Genomic DNA, 24564 nt, shown 5'->3' on the forward strand with positions numbered 1-24564 from the left:
AGATAAAAATTACTTTAACTTGGCAAACTTAATATAGAGGTGTCTGACACTTAGGTGAACTTGGGCAAAATAGTCCCGTACATTAATGAGAGTACAATTCTTCTCTCACTGAAGTCAGTAGCAAAATATCTATAAGCTTCAGTAATGCAAAACTTCATGAAAAGAAAGGAAATGGCTCAGCAAGCTCCTGTGAAAATGACAAGTATACATTTGGACAGGATGATGGGGATTAAAGACAGGACATAAAAGAAAAATGTTCTCATGGTTTGATCCAATTTGCAGTGATACAGAAGGGAAATTTCCCGTCAAGCTGAACATAAAAAGAGGAAAATGTAGCTACATATTGCTTATATACTAAGAATAAATTTAATCTCTTTCAGGTATTCAGTAGCAAAATAAAATATAATGAAAAGTTACAGTTAGTATTCATTACAAAGGATTTGTCAGTTTAACCAGGTTGGAAAATCATAATTGCATAAATGCAACTTCAACTAGGAAATACGTACTGCTTTATTGGTCCCTCAAGTAAAATATACTATACTGACCAAAGCAGTTTCATAGCAGTATAACCACATCTACTCTAGGACATTATGATTTTGGCAAAGAGTTCTACTAGGCAGAGGCAACCTTTGGGGGTATTTGCCTGAGGAAAACACTTTTTAAAACATGATAGTTCTGCACTCTTCCAGTGTAATACTGTGTAGAAGCAGCGGACAGAAATTTTAGCTAACTTGAACTTGTTAGGGTGCCATCAGCAGTCTAACTGCAGCAGCATGGAGCTCAGTGTGGGACAATTTATCATACTAAGGAGCTGGTTCAAAGCTGGTTTTGCACTACATTGCAGCCACCAATTCCTCTGCAGAAACAGTCTAAGCCTTAATCACAAAAGTATCCATGTCCGTGTAATGAGATCTATCTGAGACTAGCCTAGATTGCCTGAAAAACACTCAGGAGTTATAAATGTTTCTTGCAGATGACAAATTACATGGTTTTGCTAGTAATGTTATGTGTTCATCATATTTAATTTTTATTTCAGTTATGGGAAAGCACTAAAATCACCAATAATTAACAGAAATATATGTGACAAGCTTATAAACAATCCTAGACTCAAGCACAAACAAAAGATGAGCAGTACTGTTTTAATACATACTTTGTATTTGCCAATAAACCATATATGATGTATATATGTGACAAGTGACAAGAATATCTTCCTTCTTGAGATCTTTTTTTTTTTTTTTCTCTGTTTCTATCCCTGGTTGATGTCATATTTATGGTAGAAGTGGAGGCTGAGATGTATGAAGACTTTTCAGTCAGCAATACCAGTGGTTTGTGAATTAAACAGATAAACGATTAAATGGCTTTGCTGCTTCCATAATGAACAGATATTTTGCACTCCAATAAATGTGTCAGGGGAATAGGGATTAAAAAGTCTTTCATCTACTTTGACTATTCTCTTGTTCATTGCATTCATGCTGCAAGAAACAACACTGCCCTTTAGTAAAATGATTGACAGATATGAAGGCTAAATTTTAGAAGCATTATGGATGTGATTTGGTGGTATTACTGCAGTAAACACTGGACCTCCCTGTAGAATCAAGCTCCTTCCTTTCATAGTGGGGTTTACGTATTACTGAACTGGCCACTGTAGAAAATGTGACAGCCACAGCCAAATTTTGAAGTCCTTTATTTTTGTCCAGGCTTTTGCCAGTTACAGTCAGGAATGGACAATTATGTTTTCCTAATTTAATTTCCTTCCTTTCAATCTTTTTCTTTTGTGATACAATGGCTGCAGTTCTCTGTTTCAGTTCAAATTCTTTGACCCTCTCTGCAGGCATAAAGCTGTCGTAAATCCTTTTATACAGCTAGAGAAGAATTTCTCCCTAGGACGAATTAATGGATAGCCTTAAGTCACCTCCACTTTTGGACTTCAGCATAGGGAGGGTGTGTGTGTGTAAGGCAGAAGGTGGAGGGGGGAAAGCATTGGGCAATCCTGTTAATCCCTGACTGACAGCAATGGTCCCTGTGGCTAATATAAATGGGATTATACTGCTCTAACTTCTGTGGGGAGAAACCTTGTTTCCTGTTGGTTGCTGGATCAGGGGACTGTATATTTTGCCATCCTGTCCTGAAAGGTAGTTCTTTTCCTGCCATCCTGTCTTTAGAAGGTAGCTCAAGAACTCTTAGACCACTTCTGGAAAGTGTTTCAAAATGTTGCTTACATTATACCTATTTAAAATTTTAATTATTTTCCATGTAGAATCCTTTTTACACAAGTAATAGCACAGTGGCCATCTCATAGCCTCAGTATACCTACACAGTGTGTTTTAAAGTAATTTCAATATTAAGAGAAAGACATTTTATTGTAGAAGAATTGCATGACTCTTGTATTCTGCTATTTCTGCTACTGTACTGCTGTTTTCAGCCACTAACACAAAATACTGTCCATGTTGTTTAACTGCCCCATACATCGTTATTTTTCTTCCTGACACTGTATAGCTATGTATACATAAATATTATTGCAATGAAGATTAAAATATTCAGAAAGAAAAACAGTCATATATATAATAAATAACTTGGCACTAGACATGCATGCTTTAAAAAATTTTGGTTTGCTCTTAGTATCTGTCTGCCTAAACAAAGTGGCATTTTCTATGCAGCACATCAGTCAGTGGCATCTTTGTTTTGCAGTAATTAGCCTGAAATTTTCAAAGTTCATCTCACTTTTCTGTTTGTTCTTTTTGCTATGGAGTCTCTGAAACACATGTTTTGCACTGGTAACGATATAAGCCAGACATTACAGGCAGTTGAGGGACTATCGAGATAGATGGAAAGTATAAGAAAAAAATATACCCCCACAATATACACTTTTCTCAGTTTTAATGGAAGATGGAATGTTATTTTTGTATGGACCTTAAAAAATTATATTACCCATAATTCATGGGTAATAATTTCTGACATCATGTGAAATGATAAACTATGACTTTCAGGGATTTTAAGCCTCACTCATGCTTTTCTGATAATTTCTTTAAAACAATAACTCAACACTTAAGAAAAACTACTCTTTACCTAGTGAAAAAAATTGAATAGAATTAGAACACCACACAGAGTTTCCTCAGAGAGAACAATTTCAGTATTTTTGTGCAAATTAGTTTCACTTTACCTCTTTGTCACTTTGATGATGGACTAGAAAGTATGAAAATGTGTGATAGAGAAAATAAAAATTAAATATAATCCTCCAGAGTATGGTAGCATATGACATATGTTTACATATGGGAAAATCATGGTTTCTCAGGAATTGACAGTAAAATTTAAATTGATGTTACTGAGCGAGGATTTCATTTTATATCAGCAGAAGTCAGTAACAGGAACATTGCTTAATATATCCTCTGTGCAAAACATATGCTTAATTCTGATTTAACTTACTTTTCTGAACACTGCATTGCCTTTTTAATTTTACCTTAGATTGCAATTTGGTTTTTTTCAGAATTTGTTTGTTTTGTTTGAATTTCAGTGCCTTTTTTTTTCCAGCTGGGATTTGAGAGCTCTTGGTATTTAGGCATCTAAAACCTAAAATATAGTTATTTCTTTGGTTTGAGAAATCCTTTCTTATTTCCTTCACAATATGGCTTACCAATTTTTGCCTTTTCCCATTTCTTCACTTCAAAATGATTAGTCAAAAATTAATAAAATAGTACTAATCATTTTGCCAAGTTCTGCCAGAATACTATTAACAAATTTTGGAAACAGCTCTACATTGCTGAAGTGAACAGAACTTTTGGCACTGTCATTAGTGGGAAAAGAATCAAATTCTAATGTATGTAAATTGCAAATGACCTTATCTGCTAAGCTCATGAACAAAATCACTTGTGTCAAGCAGTTTCTCAAGGCTGGTTCTACCAAAGATTTCTATAGTTTGTGAACCATGAAAAAGTCACATTGGGCTATCAGATCACTGAGTATGTGAAAATATTTCAGAAGACATTTTGTCTTTATTGTAGAAGTTATTTTTATCTGTACACAGAAAAACAAGAAACCTGAAAATATAATAGAAAGCTTTTGAAAACCTAACTCTGGAAAAATTGTCTTTTCCAAGATGCCTCCATTTATCTGCATACATATATTCCAAAGTGTATTTATAATCTATGCTTACCTTTACACAAACAAATATGTACACATGACCTGCATTAATAACTTCATTAGTTATTTATGAATGATCATGAAACTTTTTCATAAATAATACATACATCTACCTTCTTACAATTCTTTTTCAGTAGATCTACAGTTTTTGAAGAGTCTAAAATTCTCAGATATAGATGGAACAAATATCCTCATCTAGAAGCCTTGAGAAATTTTTATTTGAATGAACATTACACAATAAGTTGTGCAGCCCATTATATAGAACTAATTACCGTGGGTTTCGTTCTGAAAATATTTTAATTGGCCTCTTGCACAAGAAGAGTTAAACTAACACGTGAAGTAGAAAATTCATATCAAATGTACTATCCATCACTCCTGTGCACTTTTAATGAGCTTTATTTATTTGAACTGATGAAGAAGCAATGCCAGAATTACATAACTAAACACTGTGGATAGATTTTGAACTGAAGTGAACTAGAACAAACAACACTAGTGAATGGCTTAGTGCAATAAAAACAACTAAGACCAACACATCCCTATCAATCAAACCAAACGCTGAAAGAGAAAAATACTGAAATAAATGTTACAAAGAAAGAATTGCACATTTTTCACTTGCTGCGCTGTTTTGGATATTTGTCTCATTAAATGTATCTGAGCCTTTTCCTATTTTACAATTGTTTCATAGTTTTATGTGAACAATGTTTATTTTTATTATTCAGAAGGTTTAGTTATCTCAGTGGTTAAAGTGGGTGACATGCAGTATACTGACATAAATGCCCATCAATTGAAACATTACCCTTACAATGTTTCTCTTACCTGCACCCCATCAGATGCAGGGATATAACTTGCTCTTTTAAATGTGTCTGTAACATTTCTGAGAATTTCCACAGAAATCAGAAGGTCCCCTGCATAAAAATTTTTCCTCTGAGTTAAATCCAGTAGTGTCTTGGTTACTTGGGACATACCATCACCAGCCAACATCCTCTGTCCCTTGGCAAGGTGCTCTTTAATCTGTTTCAGAAAAACAAAATTAATATCAGAACCTACTCTACTGAGAAAAAGGTATGATAAATTCTAAACATAGCCAAAAATATTGAATATTAAAGCTTTTTATATTAAATATGAAAGCCATTATACAAAAGTTCTTCCTGTTAGGGAGAAGACAAAATAGTAGACTATGATGACAGCATTGTTATGTTTATCAGAGAATCACGGACTTCATACTGAAAGATTCTGAAGTTGTCATATTTCACCCCTTTGCTTCTCTTTGGACCAGTAATTTCTCAGCATCCATGTTACCAAAGGAACTCCACGGGTTGGACTGCAGCTTTAATCTCTGCTATAATGGAGCAAGGAACTATTTGTCCTCAGAGGAACAGCTGCACAACCACTGCTGCCACTCATTAAAAAACTCAGAGCTCTGAAAGGGGGAAATGGTAAGGAAGTCCTTCTTACAATCTGGTTTACCATAGGAAAGTATACTCTTCATCTCTGCCAGCCCAGAACGGCTAGTTAATAGAAGAGTGATGGTAGTTAATACAAGTGGAAGCTGATTATGGTGCTCTCTTCTGTAGTACTAACAAAACAAAGATGTTAACTTGGAAAAATCCTGTTCTTTTTTTCAACAAATTCAAGTTAAATTGTGAATTGCTCCTGTGTATCAACCAAGAGAGCATACTTTAGCTGTAGCTCTCCCAGCAGATCTGTACAGTGATAAAGGTAATCCAAAATGTATATACTGGTAGAAGAATCCTTAGAAGATGAACTTGTGGATCTGATTAATTCTTAAAGCTGACTCTGCATCCCAGGAAGATGCACAGTGTAGCACAAATATGTCAAAAGGCCAGCCAAGGCTAAAAAAAGTGCATGGCTTAAACAACCTATTTTTAAATATGCATATGAATTTATGTATACAAACACAAGTTCTTCCAAATTGATGCTAATTTGAAGAAAAGATAAATGACCTGAGACAGATGTCACTCTAAGCAGGAGGGCTAAAGAGAAAATTCTGCGCAGCTGGCAACCAAAATGCTGACACCATGTCTGTAAGTGTATCTCCAATTGCTTTACAACTTGGCCTTACTACTGACATAGAGAGGGAAGCATAACTAATGTAACATAATGTGATGAAGTACAAGGAACAGTGTAAAGATACTTTTTGTCACTTCCAGATCTCCCCAGCCACTTTGTGTGGATATATGGGGGTTGATTAAAAACAAACAAATAAAAGGATAGATTATATAGTAAAAAGAGTAAATAAATTAAAGGGGTTCAAAATAACTTTTATGAAAGCAATTAAAAAAAAAAATCAACCATCCTCTGACATTAGTGATCTAAATAGGGTTATTTTCATGCTTCTGCACCACGTTTTGGTTACATTCTCAAGCAGTCATGCATTGAAATACAGCTGGGGCTGGTGAAAGTGGCTGCTTTGAGTTGTATCTATGGTCTTAAGTCGTCTTACAGCAGCTGGGGATTGTTATGGACCACAACAGGCTTGTTCAAACCACTTAAGACTTGGAAGAAGACATGCCTGCTGCAGCATGGACAAGTAAGTGAGTCTACTCTATACCATGAGTACAGAGGTACAAGCACAATTATATGATCAAATATTTTCAACAAAAAATTTCAGTGAGGAGAACTGAGGCAGTTAATTGGAATTTTTTAACAAATACTTCAGCAGAAATATCTCCCTCAGTCTTTAGAATACTGTAATAAGTATTTAGGCAAGAAGCTTGCTTCCAGAAATCCTTTTGCGCAGATTCTATTGATTTTAGAAGGAAGCTTTGAAAGTAATCTTGTAGGAAAATAACTGGAGAAAAAGGTGAGAATGGAAGAAAATTCATTTGACTAAATTCAGGGATCTGATACTATATACATAACATTATAAACTACTTTCTTGGGAGGAAACAAAAACAAACAGCAATTTGATCTAAGATTTTTTCCTGTGAAATGTTGCCATTTGCCTCATCCGCTCTTGTGTCTGGATAGCAAATTAAAAGAGCCTCAGCTAGCACAGTAACACAGAGAAGCAGAACTTTTGCTGAAACTCATCCACCTGTTCATTGACCCCTAGAGTGTATTTCCAGATCTTGAGGATTAACAATGTTCAGTGCATCTTCAGTCAAGCCCAAAAGACATACAACATAAAAGACAGTCCATAAAGCTGAACTCCCAGATCTAACATGTGCCTCAGGATTTACCATGGGAAAGGCATCACACAACTTGAAGTAGAGCTTAAGATATAACAAAGATGTTCTTTTAATTCTAGTAAGACCAGCAAAGTGATCAGTCCTCATAAAAACTCTACTGTGCATTTATGCTTCTATAAAACACTGGTAGGAAAGCTGTCAAACTATTTAGCATGCTATTTTATATTGCATTGTTTTGCTTCCTTTTGCTTCATCTGTATGTTCACCTACCCATTTGTTTTTCCATGCTCCTGCTAGATTTAAATTCACATTTTAAAGATGGCAGGGGCCAATTTGTTGTTGGAGCCTTGGTCTCAGTGGCTTTTGGAATGCAAATAATAAATTAAAATTATACTAATTTTGACTGGGTTTTAGGCTTTTGAGCAAATAAAGTTCTGTTTTCAGTGAAAACTTTTACAGATCTCTAGCAACAGCAGCGGGAGCTGTAGTATACCCTTTAATGCTTCAGCAAGACATTTTGAACGCTTTTGTATGCAATGATAAAAAAGGTCTAGGAAGTGCTCACAATGCCACAGGACTAAATTATTACACCTACTTCAGAAGCAGCCAGAGTTGTGGTAAAGGTGGTTTAAAATACCTCAGAATTATTGGCTTTTAGATTACAGCTCAATTTGGACATTTTTTTTTTTTCTTAAATAGCATACCCAGAAAGCTCAGCTTCCTAGCACAAGTACCCTTCCTCCTGTGGGCCATACCACTCATACACAGCCTCACGAACACCTTTTCGTCATCCTCGCAAGCCCAGAAATTCCTTTCCCTGATCCTGAGCTACCCCTCCAAGTCCACACTGCCTTCAGTTAAGACTGGCAGAATAGCCTTAGAAATAGCATAACAAAACAGAAGTTTGCAATGTATTTAGGTAAGGAAAGTGGGTGAAAATCAGAATTAATTAGTAGAAAGTTTCAACTACAGACTGTCAAGCAATGTGCAGGGCGGGGTAAGAATTAGCAGACTCTTTATTATCAGTGTATTACATAACATATTTTCTTGTAAGACAGCCTACAGCTCCTAAACACAACTTTAAAATCATAGCCCATTCAGTCTGATGTAAACTGGTGCAACACTATTAAAACCAGTAAATATGTCCAGATTAATGTGAGCTGAACATAGCGGATTATTTGCACAGCTACCACAAGAATCTTTCAGTGTGAAAATATAGAATATACTCATCAGTAGTTAGTTTATTGTCTTTCGCAACATACTGCTTATTTTCTATGCTGCAGTCACTGTGATATGCGTTCTCCAAGAAAGCTATTTTGGCCACCACTTTAGGTCCTTGTAGTTCTCTGTGAAGGTCATTTTTTAGTGGTCTTACAGGCAGGCTCATTAAAAATAAAGTTTATGAGCCGAGAGATAGTGAAATGAAGCAGCTGTTAAAGTGATACTTCAGTTGTCAGCCCAACCTCTAGCTGCCTGCAGTATATGGCTGCATACTTGAAAAATTACTGAAATGTTTAACTGGACTTTGACTCTGGGTCCAACTACCTTTGTCCCTCAATTTATCAGAAAGTATGATATAATAAAAATGCCTCTTTACAAAGTCAGAGCTCCTAGGTCTCCAGCATTGGAGTATAAATTTATTACTGCACAATAATTATTGCAAACTTAGCAGCTAGACATGGTTTAAAAGGACAGAAAACAATGAACCCTCAAGAAACCTATAAAAGGTTGAAAAGAATGATTAATTTGAAGAGTAAGTATACCACCATCCTTTTTTCATTATTTTTTAAGATTATATTGGATTCATGGCCAGGTATTACTAATGATGTGATTAATACATTTTATGGTAGTGGGGACTGTAAGAACCTGAATTAGGAAGCCTTATATAGAAGTGAGGAAAGATAGTTTGAAATAAAAATACATCCTGAAAACAACTGTACTAGAAATCTAAAAGCTCTTGAAGAGTGTTGATTCCCCTAAACAACAACCCAGAGCACCTGAAATCTTGAATTCTCTGAATCACATCACATGACCTCTGTGGCTCCTAGTCTTGAGGCTGGAATTAATATTACTACCCCACCCTCACCCCAAAATAAATATTAATGATTTTGCACTACACTTACTTTTGTAGTTACCAGCATTGAGGTCCATGAAGGTTGGAACCAAAATGCTGAAGTCTGTGTGCTTAAAGTTAGGCACATAAATTAGAAAGGCAGAAAATATATTGTTGGCAGATGAAATATTCCCATAGGTATAATCCTGCACTGAACTAACTCATGCGGCACGATGATATTTAAACTGTAATGTGATGTCATTGTGAGAAAGCCCTTCCTATCAGGTTTAAGAAAAACATATTTACAGGGTGGTTTTTTCTGATTATCAGCAGACAGTCCTTTAACTATTTTAGCACAAACTTGAGAAGTTTCATTTACTTCCCCTTAATACAATTAATTATTTACAATTTCTTTATTTTCAGGCTGTCTCAGTGTTCAAAAATATTATTCCATGCATCTTTTAAAAGAAACAGAGTAAGGTCTAAAGATGCTATAAAATAAAGGTCTAAACAGCTATACATGTTCAGGTATGTGTTGAGTATTTATAACCTAATGTCATATACGAGCCTTTTTCCTTTCCTATACATTCAATACTTTATGAAGGAGATTGCTAAAGCAACACAAAATAATTTTCCACTTTGTCATCAGTGAAATTAGTAGTCTCAATCTAGATTGTGATAAGACACTAATAATAGAACACTTTCTGCAGACAGGAAGGCAGTCATATACTTCCTTTGTTTGTAACAGAAAAGGGAGAAAGTAATTTGTATCCGTTGTGTCAAGGAAGATTAAGGATATATATTAAGGAATACTTTTCAGCTGTAAAAGAAATTATAAGCCAGAGTTTACCTGAAGAGACTCTACAGTATTCCATGTTGGAGACCTTAGTAACAGTCAAGAAAAACAAAATCCTGGAATAACACAAATATAGCTGATCCTCATGGGAGAGAAGTTTGGGATGGATGATCTCATGAATTTCTTTACAGTTCTATAATTCTGTAATGGGTCTCTGCAAATATTCTGGAACCCAAACTAAAGCCTCCTGTAATTTACCCCAACTACAAATGACAAATTTTGAGGGGTGCCCTGAACTGAACTTCTATCTTCATGCATTTATCCACTGTTACGGTGTCCAATGTGCCGCACCAAGTTTCTGCAGATACTGTGCCTCAGTCTTCCTCTGTGCACTCAGCATAAATCGCTGCATATCTGTGCTATAAGGAGCTTATCCTAAATTTACATTGATGAAAAGAAAAATTAGGATTGTTTCACTCTATACAGTTATCCCTCTGTCATAGAATTCCAGATTTTCTCCAGGTAAAATATGCCTCAAAACAGGGATTTGTTTTTAGAGAAAAGGAGCCAGCTTAATCACACAGAATCCTATGTTGTTCTAGACATCCATCACAGGCAAACTGAATTTCTGTACAGATGCCAGAGAAATCGTATGTGCCATTCTATATGTGATGAGGTGTACTGAAGAATCTTTGGAAAAAATCATCTCCTATCTGTGGAAGTTTAACATGTTTTTAGAAAGTGAACATTTTAACAGATTAGAATGTGTTAGGAGAATGTGAACAGCTCAGAGGGATGCTTGGTTCTTTCTGTACCCTCTTTCACAAGAACTCCTATTATTTTGCTCAAGAGATATTTTTTTTTGCCACTTCAACCTGTTCCAAAATTCTTTTTTTAACAACATCATCAACAACATTGTCATTCATTCCAGTCCTTGAGATATAACCACCAAATAGGTGACAAAGTCATTATAATGTTTCAGTATTTCGATATCTGCGTGGATTCAATAAAACATCTTAACAGACATTTTCAATAGATTAGACTGCTCTTCAGTAGAGTAACAAATGGCTCTAGGAATAAGAAATGAATAATCACTAAGGAGAACATTTCTTTGAGGCTTGTGTGTTTTCTTTCTTCTTATCACTGTGTTTGTTGACCAGGACTTCTATTATTATTTTAAGTACTGCTATTAAATGCTTCAATTATCTGTGATTAAATCCTACTCACGTTGGTATGCTGTGTGAGAGATCTTGTTGTTGTTACTGTTGTTTCCTTTTTTAACCAGAGGGCATGTCTTCAACATTTGTGTAATCTATGTATAATGCAACATGACAAGAGCAAGAGTTGAAAGGAAAAAGAGAATGAGAACTCTGAGAGGGTTGTTTTCATTCTATGACAGACATAACACTGCTTGAGGTAAAGTCTCATGGCTCTCCATACTGACTGAATGGCTGAGGGTCACAAAGGGACTTACTACAAATGGCTTATCTTTCTTTTTTTAAGGAACATGGTCATCCTGGTAAGTATTTGTCTCTAAAACACAAAGCTCTGATTAACCGGTTCAATTTCTGTTTATCTGATTTTAACCAATTTCTGTATTTACTTGAATTTATGTTTCTATTCATTCATTCCAATGACACTCACTTCTGTTCACAGGACAAACCTGAATGGTTTCTTCAAGGAAATCAGCATTACTGCAGAGCCCTGATATCTGCATGGGACTGCTGCATTAAGTAACAGGCAACAGAAAAATCCTTTGCACCTCATATACTTAACAAATCTGAGCTTAAACTTGGTGGTGCAACGCAGCAAATAAGTAGTGGACAAAAAAAGCAGGGGAATGACTGTAAGTGTAAAATGCTGTGACTACTTCTTTGCTTCTAACTGCCTAGCCAAATTCTTGCAGTCATTCTGCAGCTGTGTTGGAGTGAAGGTTCCTGCAGTTCTGGTAGACTTTAAGGAAAAATAGATTAATTCTTTTTTACTGAGTTCCTAAATGGCCTTCATGTCTTTTTTTACCTCTGGCCACGCCCTAGAGGAGTTCACCTGTTGGCTGCAGTGTTGGTTGGTTTGGAATATCAATGTGATCAGGGAACGCTCAGCTGCTCGCTGCTGCAGCAAACACAGCAGCAGCAGAAACCATAGAAGCACGTTTCATTTAACACAGAGATTACTCCGGTAAAGCAGACATGGAAAGATGATTATGGATGCTGAGATGACAGAGGGGACTTTAACAAGTGGGATTGGTTGGCTATTAAAAAGCAGATATTCAAAAGCAGAAGGGAAAAAAAAGTGACTTATCCAGTTGAATTAAGTTGTGATGTGCTTATGCAGAATAGAAGGTAAATGTTTTCTCCTGCTGTATCGCATCTCTAAGACTGAGGTGCATGTGTATGTTGGCAAGATCATAGAATCATAAAATCATTTAGGTTGGAAAGGACCTTTAAGATCATCAAGTCCAACTGTTAACCTAGCACTGCCATGTTCACCACTAAACCATGTCCTTAAGTACCACATCTACACATCTTTTAAATACCTCCAGGGATAGTGACTCAAACACTTCCCTGGGCAGCCTGTTCCAATGCCATCCCCCTTCTTCATTCCTCTTGTCCTATTGCTTGTTACTTGGAAGAAGAGACCAGCTCCCACCTTGCTATAAACTCCTTTCAGGTAGTTGTAGAGAGCAATAAGGTCTCCCCTAAGCCTCCTTTTCTCCAGGCTAAACAACTCCAGTTTTTTCAGCTGCTCCTCATAAGGCATGCTCTAGGCCTTTCACTAGCTTTGTTACCCTTCTTTGGACACATTCCAGCACGTCAGTGCTGCTGGCCACATTATTTCTGATACAAGCCAGGATTCTATTGGCCGCCTTGGCCACCTGGGAACACTGCTGGCTCATGTTCCTTTGACTTTTGACTTTTGACAATTCATGGCTTTTGATCACCACCCTCAGGTCCTTCTTCACCAGGCAGCTTTGCAGCCACTCTTCCCCAAGCCTGCAGTGTTGCATGGGGTTGTTGTGACCCCAGTGCAGGAACCGGCACTTCTCCTTGTTGAACCTCATACAATTGGCCTTGACCCATTGATCCAGCCTGTCCAGATCCATCTGCAGAGCCTTCCTGCCCTCAAGCAGATCAACATTTCCCCCCAACTTGGTGTCATCTGCAGACTTGCTGGGAGTGCACTCAATCCCCTTGTCCAGATCACTGAAAAAGATATTGAACAGAACTGGTCCCAACACTACACCCTGGCGAACACCACTGGTGACCAGCCACCATCTGGATGTAACTCCATTCACCACCACTCTTTGGGCTCAGCCAGCCAGCCAGCTTCTTAACCAGAAAAAGAGTACACCTCTTCAAGCCATGAGCAGCCAGTTTCTCCAGGAGAATGCTGTGGGAGACAGTGTCCAAGGCTTTCCTAAAGTTCAGGTAGACAACATCCAGAGACTTTCTCTCATCCACTAAGCAGGTGACCTTGTCATAGAGGGAGATCAGGTGAGTCAGGTAGGACCTGCCTTCCATAAACCCATGTTGGCTGGGACTGGTCACCTGGTTGTCCTGTATGTGCCACATGATGTCACTGAAGATGGATCTGCTCCATGACCTTCCCTGGCACCAAGGTCAGACTGACAGGCCCGTTGTTCCCCAGATCCTCATTCTGACCCTTCTTATAGATGGGTGAAATATTTGCTAAACTCCAGTCAACTGGGACCTCCCCAGTTAGCCAGAACTGCTGGTAAATGATTGGAAATGGCTTGGTGAGCATTTCTGCCAGCTTCATCGGTACCCTTGGGTGGACACCTTCAGGCCCCAAGGACTTGTGTTTGTCTAAGTGGTGCAGCAGGTCACTGACCATTTCCACTTGGATTATGGGGGCTTCATTCTCCTCCCCATCCCTGTCTTCCAGCTCAGGGGGCTGGGTACCCAGAGAACAACTGGTCTTACCATTAAAGGCTGAGGCAAAGAAGGCATTAACTGCCTCAACCTTTCCTCATCCTTTGTCACTATGCTTCCCCCTTAATCCAGTAAGGGATGAAGATTCTCCTTAGCCCTCCTTTTGTAGTTAATGTATTTATAGAAATATTTTTTATTGTCCTCTATGGCAGTAGCTAGGTCAAGTTCTAGTTGGGCTTTGGCTGTTCTAGTTTTTGTCCCTGCATAACCTCACAACATCCTTGTAAGTCCTCCTGAGTGGCCTGCCCCTTCTTCCAAAGGTCATAAACTCTCCTTTTTTTTCCTGAACTGCAGCCAAAGCTCTCTGTTCAGCCAGGCTGGTCTGAGGTGCCTGTGTAAGTTAGCGTGGTCAAGCGATACAATTTCATGAATGAGGAAGGTACCACAGCAGCTTTAAACAAATTTCACTCTCCTGATCCTGGGCTGCTCATTTCTGGTGCCTATCATAATACAGGCAGTCATGGGAAAAAAACAGCCATTGAGGTGGGATGGAGCAGTTGGTTTTCAGATTACATATTTCATATGAGCGGCTGAGGTATTGAGTTATTTCCTCTCTTTGGCAAAATTCAGATTTATTTACAGAGTTAAGCAGATGTCTTAGGAGACAGAGAAAGCTGTATTAAATTTATAACATGGTGTTAAAAGCTCTCAAAACCCCAACATTTCAGTCCATGTGATTAGATTGGCAGGGCAGAGCAGGCAGAGCTTTCTCACTTCCAAAGGAATGCCCTCACCATCAAGCAAACAGCAACACTCACTGGTCATTAGATTTTTGCTGCAGTTTTAATCTTCCTCCATGCAGAATGAGAAAATGTTAGTGAGGCAGAGGAAAACTGTTGCCTGCCACAGCCTCTTGATCAGTTGCCTTCTGATGAGAGAAAACAGTTTGCCATCCTCCTTTCAAGGTATGGAGGTGACAAAACATAGCTGACTCTTGCAGACTCTGGGTTTACAAGGGAGGCAAGGCAAGACAAGCAGATCATTTACTGATGTAACTCCCCTGCCTATCAAAGGCTGTGAGGGTGGAGATGAAGAGTGGCATATGCCAGTGTAAGGATAGGCTGAGGCAGAACAAAAATGTTGTTATTGAGGCCTATACATTCATATCTACAAAACTAAGCCTGGCTGCTTTGCTCTGCAATTATATAAAAAGAAATTAAGCGCTAAACTAGCAAAAAAGAAGCAGTAAATTTTTTAGGAGAAAGCCTTTCATTCCCCAGAGTACAGCAAGCAGTCATTTCAGTGAGGAGTACATGGACAGGCTGATACGCTGCCCTTGTAATATAATTTGGAAAAACAAAATCATCTCTAATGAGCTGCAGCTGAGCAAATCATTATTCACCTCAGAGTTCTTTTTATCAAATTATATTTTAGCCAAGCACTTGCAAAACTATGAATAACGCTGCTGTGGAGAAGGGGAAACAAAATTATAGTATGAACTAGAAGCAGCAGAAATGCATTTTTTGGCTATATTATCAGTTTGATATGCAAAGATTCACCTGCATAAGTTCCCATACTCCTCCATAAGTGCTAATAACTTGACACCGGTGTGGTATTTCATATGCAGATTTTTTTTTTCCTAACTCTCAAGAGTTAAGAGGTTTTTCAGTTTTCCAACTTCCTCTTTGTGATAGAAAAGCAGCCCAGTTTGCACGAATGCGTGTTTGATTTAGGTGTTATATCAGCAAAATTGGCACTAATTAGTACCTTACTTTTATCGAGCAACTAAATGTAGAATTTCATCATCCAGGTTTGAAAACTGTGCTACACAGGTTTAGAGAATGGGCTGTGTTAGTACAGGTTTTCTGATACCATCAGAGATGACCTTCAGAAACAAAGAGTCTTGATGACAGGCTTTAGTCTTCCTCATTACTTATGAGTGTAGTACAAACCTCTTCTAAACTAGAGTGTACAAAAGCCATTTAGAGGAGGTCTCATATTAGGCAAAAGGGCTATTCCAGTGTGTGGTGAGTCAATGATACATTGCCAATATTTTTTTAAGCAGATCCCTCACAAAATTATCTTTTTTTCTGATTCAATAAATCCTAGCAATCAGAATACATGCATAACAGAGTAGAAAATAGAAACAGCCCTATATATTCAAGTATTTTCTCCATTTACACAAAATTAGTTTTTAGTACTCCATGGTAAGATATGATTCTTTAATGGTTTTCATTAAAAGGGGTCATACAGGCTTCAGATATTAATTTCATAAAGACCTCATAAGCTATGAAAACTCCTTGCTCTTCCATACCAAACTATTTTAATCTCACTTTCATTTTCTACATTAGCTCCAATTCAAGTCTTTTATATCTTGGGGTCTGGGTTTTGGGGGGTTAGGGAAGGGGCTGAATGGCTTCTTTGGTTTGGTTTGTTTGTTGGGGGGTTTTCCTAATTTAGCTGGCTATCATCCATAGAATGGCTTAAGAATATATGAAGTCTTTAGCTATGCCTCTCAGAAGCAGTTCATACAAAGCATGATGTAGGATATTCCTAATGCTGGGGTCTTGCTTCTTAGTTTTCTTGCTTGTAGTGTACCAAATTTGATAGGCTTCAAGAGAGTATGAAAATGAAATTAACTCTTACTTGAGACATTTTAGTGACACTTTTTTTCTCAGATACCACCTAAGGTAGGCCTGTGGGCTCCTAGTTACTGATTCTGTTCTTGGTCCTGTAGTCACTCACATCCAATCATAGTAAAAATTTCTTATTCTCAGGAAAGATTTTACCCTGTTTATCCAAATGAATGAATTTAGGGCGGGGGAAGGGGGGGGGGGGGGGGGGGAGAGAAAAAAATCAAAGCATCACAGTAGAGCATGAAATTTCTCAGCAGATCCAATGCACTTGAGGTATGCTGGTTGAATCCTGCAAGAACATGAGAACTGAAAATCGGAAAAAAGAAATCTTGAAGAATGCATTCTCCACCGCATTTACTTTTCACAGTAAAGACTAGATGTCTTCCTATGCTGGTTCAAGAAGTCATGCAGGAAGTCATGCTAATTAATCATGATGGTCCCCTTCTAGGCTTACCAAAAAAGAAAGCAATAAAGACCAAAGCAGAAATCAGATATTGCTCTATATACTAAACAATTGTTACAGCAAGAACAAGTACTAACACACACTTGAAGTCCTAGAAATGAAATAAACACAAAAGACTAAATTTGAAGTTTGGTCTGTCTCAAAGTATCAATTATACAGCCCAGTTGGCTAGACTGTGGCAGCCAAAATTCATGCTGTACATCTTTTGCTTTAATTTATTTGTGCCACAAGATTCAGTTTGCAATCTCTCATGGTGGTGCTAAACCTAACTTCACAGTGTATTCAGTCAGTGGAGCTGTGTAATGTTTGATCTACTTATAAAATTTCAGATATGCAGAATAATACTTCAGGATATTTTGGAGATATCTTTCTTTTATGAAAACATGTATTGGAAAATACTAGTCCGAATTAACCAAAGACTAGCTCAAGTAACCAATTTTAGGAAAAATTATTAGGCAGACCATTTTCTGCTTCCAGATCAAAAGAATATAATAGGCAATGAGGAAAATACTTCATAATATTATACAGTTTAAGTTTGGGTCATTAGACCATCACCTAATCTGGCTTCTATATATAACAGTCCATTAAACTAACAACAGATACTCTTTAAAAAAAATAAAATATGCTAGTTAGACCAAAGGAGTTCAGTTTTCAGAAAATGAAACTATTTGCCAAAGGTAAAAAGAGAGAATAGGCTTTAACAAGGTCCATAACTTCTGCTACAGCAGTAATTGATTTGGTAAAATTTCCAAAAACCCAAAACATGTCTAACCCACAAAGGAGAAAAAAACTTCAATTCCTGATAATATAATCTGGAATTAGAGAAAGCAGTGAAATTCCTCCGTATTAATAAAATCTGGTGATGCATATGTAATAAGTATGTGACCAAGAACTATCCAACAGGAACTGAAGAAAGGATACCCTCTGCCACTAGGTCTTATTCAGTCTTATGACTTCATTTCCATCCACAATAAAATGGACACTTGGAAGATTTTCTTTGCTGTAATTTCTTTCTCTAGAACACATTTAACAAATTGTGCATCGCTGGGCAAAATATTCCTTCTTAACTGCAAAGATGACTGGCAACAGTCCTGAAACACAATGATTGACTAAGAGCATTTTTGTAATGCAAAGCTGCAGGTACTGCAAACACACTAGGGCAACAGAACTGATACATAATCTATGATGTTTCTTTTTCTGTTCATCAAGTTATTATTTGATCATCTAGGTCATGATTCCAGAACGCAAAGCATAACTATTTATCGCTTTGCATTTTCAAATCATAATGCTTTGGTAAGAATGATCGTAATTAAGTTCTTTAAGTATTATTATTAAAGCTAACCAAATAATTTTCCAAGGGTATATTTCATGGATTTTGGCATTTTTGTCCCTTAATTTGTTCAGTGAATAATTTTTTGTGTTAGTCAACCAGTTGTATAAACTGGTCAAACAGTTTTTGTTGAATTCATTTGATGACTGATTTGTACCAGATGCTGGATAAATTATTCATGACTAATTGGTTCCATTATTCAAAGAGATCTAATTATCATCCCTAGTTTTAAAAGGGACCTGTATTCCACAGTGCACAAGGTAAAATAAACTCACAAAAGTACAGGCTGTACATTTGTGGCATAGCTGAAGAGCATCATCCTCTTAACCACTTTTACTCAACCTCCTACATATATCATGTAGGGCACTGTGCCCTTGAAAGATGTAAGCTGACTGCCAACCTCCACTCCACAAGCCAAAGCATTCCCCTTCACTGTCTCATCATGTTCCAGTGTAGAGTCTCTTCAGAGGCCCTGTAGTTATATTTTTACCATGCCAGGGATTTTCTATGCTGTCACGTGGAGAAGTATGAACATTAAGAAGTAACAGTGGCTAGGCACTAATTCAGAAGAGCAGAGACAAATTTCCTTCTTAATTGGTCTCACTCAGTTCCCCATCCACAAAAAATGGAGATGTAGTAGAGTCTGATCTCAAGCATATGTTGAGATATGTTAATGAAAGATTGTGAGTTACTCTGAAATTGTTGCTATAGAACATTAAGTACAATATTCATGTATGTTATCAAAAAGTGGTCCACATATCTAGACAATTCCATTTAATTAGTGGAAAACCCTGCTTTCTTCTGCATCTGAAGTGCCAGTACATGCCTATCCTAAGCACACACAGTAATTCTGCCTGGCACATTCTGTAAGTGGATGGAAAAAGAGCTAAATTATTCATGGTGCTGGGGGTTACGAGCAAACTATATTATCTTTATCATTGTGAGTGTATTTTTGGCTTTACTGACTCTTCATCTTTGCAAATAGACTTCCAAATGGATTTTGAGATTAAAAGATAGTGTCATTTTAGGATGATTTACATAGCTATCATATTGGTCTCCATACAGGTCTTGAGTAAAGCTGAAAAACACACAGCAGTAGCTGGGTTTCTGCTACTTTAATACTGCTTATATAAGCGTTGAAATTTGTCCCGTCTCCTCCAGGTGAGTAATAGAGAAACTGTAAAAATACAAGAGGCTTTCTGCATGAGGCAGTAAACCTGCTGTAGCTACGTATAGTAAAGAAGCAGTCATCAGAGATCAGTCACCTGTGGTTATGTGATAAAATTCTGCACTATATATAGCATAGAATTCTGGCTTAATGTGGACATCTGCTGAAAACCTGTGTTAGCATTTGTAGGAATAGGTTACCTTTAGGAAGAAAGCAAAAATCATACAGATACTAGAGTGGAAGTCTATTAATTAACTTTTCAGGATTTCTGCCTTGTGTGAATTTCCAATTTCTGGAGTTATAGGAGGCACAAAAACACAGAATCATAGAAAGGGTGAAGTTGGGAGGGCCCTTTGGAGGTCATCTGGTCCAACCCCCCAGCTCAAACAGGGTCACCTAGACCCAGTTGCCCTGGACCATGTCCCGGTGGCTTTTGAATGTCTCCACGGATCGAGACTCCACAACCTCCTGGGCAGCCTGTGCCAGTGTTCAGTCACCCTCCCAGTGAAAAAGTGTTTTCTGATGTTCAGACAACCTCCTGTGTTTTGGTTTGTGCCCATTGCCTCTTGTTCTGTCACTGGCCACCACTGAAAAGAGGCTGGCTGCAGCTTCCTTGTACCCTCCCTTCTAGTACTTATATATATTAATAGGATCCCTCCTTAGGCTTCTCTTCTCAACAGCTTCAGCTCTCTCAGCCCTTACTCATAGGAGATGGATCCAGTCCCTTAGTCATCTTAGTGGCCCTTTGCTGGACTTGCTCCAGTAACACCATACCCCTCTTGTACTGGAGAGTCCAGAATTGGACACAGTAGTCTAGGTGTGGCCTCACTGAGGGACACATGCAGCTTTGAAATTCTGTACTGACAGTCCAAGCTGCCAAAAGGTAAGTTGTTTTTACTATATAAATAGTAAATACAGACAAATAAAATAGCCATGGGAATATTGTCTAGCCCTGAGGCCAATGAGCACAGACAGCTTGTATGCTTCAAGCTAAACTCTCTTCCTCTCCTCTGTTCCAGAAAACAATGGTTTTATTGACTGCCGGGAATGGTCTCTCTGCCATGCTATCCTCTAAAGGATGCTAGGCATTGTTTGGGAGAGCACTCTCCAGTATGGTCTTAAATCATGTCAGTGAGTATGCTGATAGATAAAACAGTTACATAGTGTGGATGACTGCAAGGACATTGCCTAAGCCTGGGCAGTCACGCTGTTTAATTTATGTACTAGTATAACAGTAAGCTTCCAGTCCAGAACACGTGTAGCCATGCTAGCAGGATTTGTAGTCAAGGCAGTATTCTCTGTCTCCTGGCATAAAGCAACTGAAATTTCTTTAGAGAGTATTTGCTTTGGCACAGCACCATGTGAATTCCACAACATGACTTCTGGGGTGGTTCTGGATCGTATGTGGCTTGTTTGGGGGGCAGAGAGACAGGAACCTGTCTGTATTCCTCCAGGCGTGCAGCCTTAATGTATTAATTACTGTATGTATATTATGTATATCAACAGCTTTAAATCAACTTCAGAAATATCAGTTCTGAAGACTGTACACCCACTTTTGTTTTATGTATTTCAGGTAAGACATGACAGGAATTCAGCTCAGACTCAGATTTTCCGGAACATTCACAGAACTGAGTGACACCCCACACTACTCCTGGTCTGAGTTCATAAAATAACATTATGGGTAAGTTAAGTGCACTGAGGCACCTCATAAATGCTTTCATAAGCACACATATTTATTATAGCAACACCGTCTGTCAGCAGCTTCCTTATAAAGCCCTGTTTTCAGGGATTTATAGAGCTGACATATGTATCGTGGGGGGACAAGCCTACATTTGCAAGGCGATGACCTTATAGGTCTTCACCTCTATTTTCTACCATTCTTTAAATACGCTGTTGTTCACTTTGAGAAGCAGAAAGATGTAAGAGAAGAAGATTTTCCTTGTGAACAGCTCCCAAGAGTAAAAGAAATCCACTTTTCTCCTTTAATTTGTATTAAACTACACTGAATTTTTGTGCAGCAATAAGACTATGTTTAGATGATCGTGTAATTTTAAAGAAGATTTAACTATTTTAAAATGTTTTTTGGCAAAAGATTATTTCACAGTGTGCTCTAATCATACTTAATATTTTTAAAAAGGAAATATAGAAAAATAGATAAATCTGATCTGGGTTAGAAATTCCTCCTTTTGTCCAACAATGACCCTTTCCTGCCAGGCAGACAGTAGCTCTTTGCAAAATATCAGTGCCACACCAAAAGTTAACCAGGTGAGTCAAACCACTGAACAACATGAAAAAGCAATTCCCACTGTTTGAGTTGCTTATGAACAACTTCTAGCAATAACATAAAAAGAAGAGACTGAATATCACTACAGAATCAGTGGCATGAGGATCAAGGCTATGAATGTTGATATGAAATGTGGAAATGTAAGGGCAGAGGAACAAAACTCTAAAGAGATGGTCTTCTGGTCAGGCAGGTCAAGATTAATAAATCCTTTAAAATATTTCAAAATCCTTTAAAAATTTCTGAAGATTGTAATATTTAAATGCAAAAATACCAAGTAAAAGAATAATTTTACTTTGAAATATCTTAATGTTTTCAATCACAAAATGTAATGTTTTTGTTCTGCAATATGACACTATTAGTATTCAAACCTGTATATATATTACCCACAGTCATTGTGCTATTTACAAAAATCCAGATTCTAAGTAAATGAAATACAAATTTATTCCTGTCCATGCCCATAAAGTACATTTAGACATACTATATGCAGCTGTTGCAAAAGAATAAAATATCAAAAAATATAAAATGCAAAACAGTTAAAGCCAACAATGTTGTTTTTTCAATTGTGAACACTAAAGGGATAGAGCAGCATGCAAACAGCTATATAAAATAGGAAAGTTTCTCTGTACTGGGGAAAATTGCTTTGACACTTTCTTCTGTTATTTTAAAAACAATGCTTGCTTTGGCTTACCCTGAAACTGAATCCCAGACCTCAGTTAAGCTGGAATCTAATGAAACAGAAATGCAGCTCAAAGGAATTAATCAAAATCTCCTATAACTGGCAAGCCAGATCTGAGTAATGACAGCCAGACAACTACTTTTCAAGCCACCAAAGATTTTTAAACATTCTACAAAAGTGTTGCACTGGTTGAGAGTTTGGGAAGTTATGAAGCACATGGCTGTATTAGTGCTCTTCTGCCAAATGATTAATGGGTCAGTGGCCTTTGGAAAAGGAGTGAGAGTAATAAGAGTGTCAGTAAAATTTATCATGCAGGCAAAAACCATTGCCCATGAGAATCATCAAAGGAGCTCTTCCCACAATAGTATTAACCTGGCTGAATGCTCCGACTATGGAAATAGAATGTAATCAATATACCTAGCATATACCATGTTAGCACATTTATAATGCAAAATATATACAAAGTATTGCATCTATGCATATAAATGTATTTAGGCAGTAGATAAATGTATAATGTATATACTTTGCAAAGAAACTTTTTGTTAAGCATACTGAAAAAAATCCGATAATATTTCTTCATCTAGAGTTACTTTACTTTGTCCAAGACACTGCAGTAGCTTTACCTTATAATAATTTCCTATTGTTACATTTGAAGGTGAAGTTCTAAATTTGACAGCAAAAAGAAATACAATTTCTGACTTCCTAGTGTGCAATTAAAGAATTCATAGTATTATAAAATTACTCAGCAGGTCACTCTTCCAGTAGATCTCATTTATTCACACCTCATTTTCTAATAAACCAAAATACATCTTACCTCTGACACCTATAAAGATTGCACACAGTGGACATGAAAGAAGGGAATCTGATTCATTGTTCTATTTCTACAGTAAGACAAAGGTTCTTTCACTCAAACACCAGCAATATACAAGATCAAAATAATATAGTTTAATATAAATTATTCTTTCTTAGATCTATTTCCCCCCTGGCATTTCTTATCAGAAATCTGACTTGAGAGTAAATAAGTAAGTTTTTTTTCACACCAATTATTAGTAATGAATAAACAGAGCAAGTACTAAAGCTGGCTTTGCACCTACTGAATGCTGCAAGTGTCTGTACTCATTTGATATGCATCTAGCAAAGCTTGGATGTTCCCAGAAGGCCACTCCATGAACACTGAGAGAGCAGCGTCTGCTAGTGGTGCCTGCAAGTCACAAAGACAGAAAATATTTGTGTTAAGTGAGAGCAACTGGAAAGAATGAACCTTATTTAAACTACATTCCATGTTATTTTAAAAGCACACACAGAAACAATTTCATGCAATGATCATCCGCATAACGACAGTAGTATAAGATTCTGAAAGATACTTTAATGTTCACCTAGTGGGTTTTTAGCAGTGTTTTTGTAATTAAAAAAAAAATAATTATGTTTTGCTTCATTTTCATCGCTTTGCCTGATAGGTCCTGTCAAGTTGTTTTCTTCTCAGCTTTTTCTCTCTGGCTATAAAGCATATATATGTATTTATATACATATATATACACCACAGACCCATGCATATATGTAAGCCATAAGAGACAGTATATGTACATATATGCATATGTAAAGATGTGGGGTTTATATAAATACATTCACATATATGCATATATACATATATATATGAGTCTAGTAATTATGTCTAAAACATAGTGCAAAAGATTTCTCCCCATTTTTATTATCATATAATTTCAAAGCAGTACTGTACCTGTGGCATTGAGAGGACATCGATTGAATGCCATGTCCCCAGCTGGGGTCCTTTTCCACACCATTGACATCAAATAGTCTTCAGGACATATTTCATAAGGTGCTGCCAATTAGAAATGAGAATTTAAGTAGAAACATTAATATAAACACAATATTTTCTGTCAGAAAAGTAGCTCTTCAGTCTTGTCGTAACTCTTCCTGAAATGTATATGTTAACATCATTTGGTTTGATTTAAAGA

The 24564-nt window shown here is 37.2% G+C and overlaps 1 protein-coding gene across 8 annotated transcripts in view; it reads right to left on the minus strand.

The window, feature by feature from the left end:
- Window positions 1-24564, minus strand: part of ADGRB3 (adhesion G protein-coupled receptor B3) — a 471033-nt gene that overhangs the window by 235591 nt on the left and 210878 nt on the right. For all 8 annotated transcript variants that reach the window (XM_080388812.1, XM_080388813.1, XM_080388817.1 and 5 more), the window contains 3 exons: window positions 24327-24428; window positions 23683-23789; window positions 4954-5148 (listed from right to left, as the gene is read on the minus strand). In XM_080388812.1, coding sequence (XP_080244938.1) covers window positions 4954-5148; window positions 23683-23789; window positions 24327-24428 — 404 coding nt within the window. The remainder of the gene's footprint in view (window positions 1-4953; window positions 5149-23682; window positions 23790-24326; window positions 24429-24564) is intronic.

Source organism: Falco punctatus (genome assembly GCF_963210335.1).
Source record: "Falco punctatus genome assembly, chromosome: 5".
NCBI lineage: Eukaryota > Metazoa > Chordata > Aves > Falconiformes > Falconidae > Falco > Falco punctatus.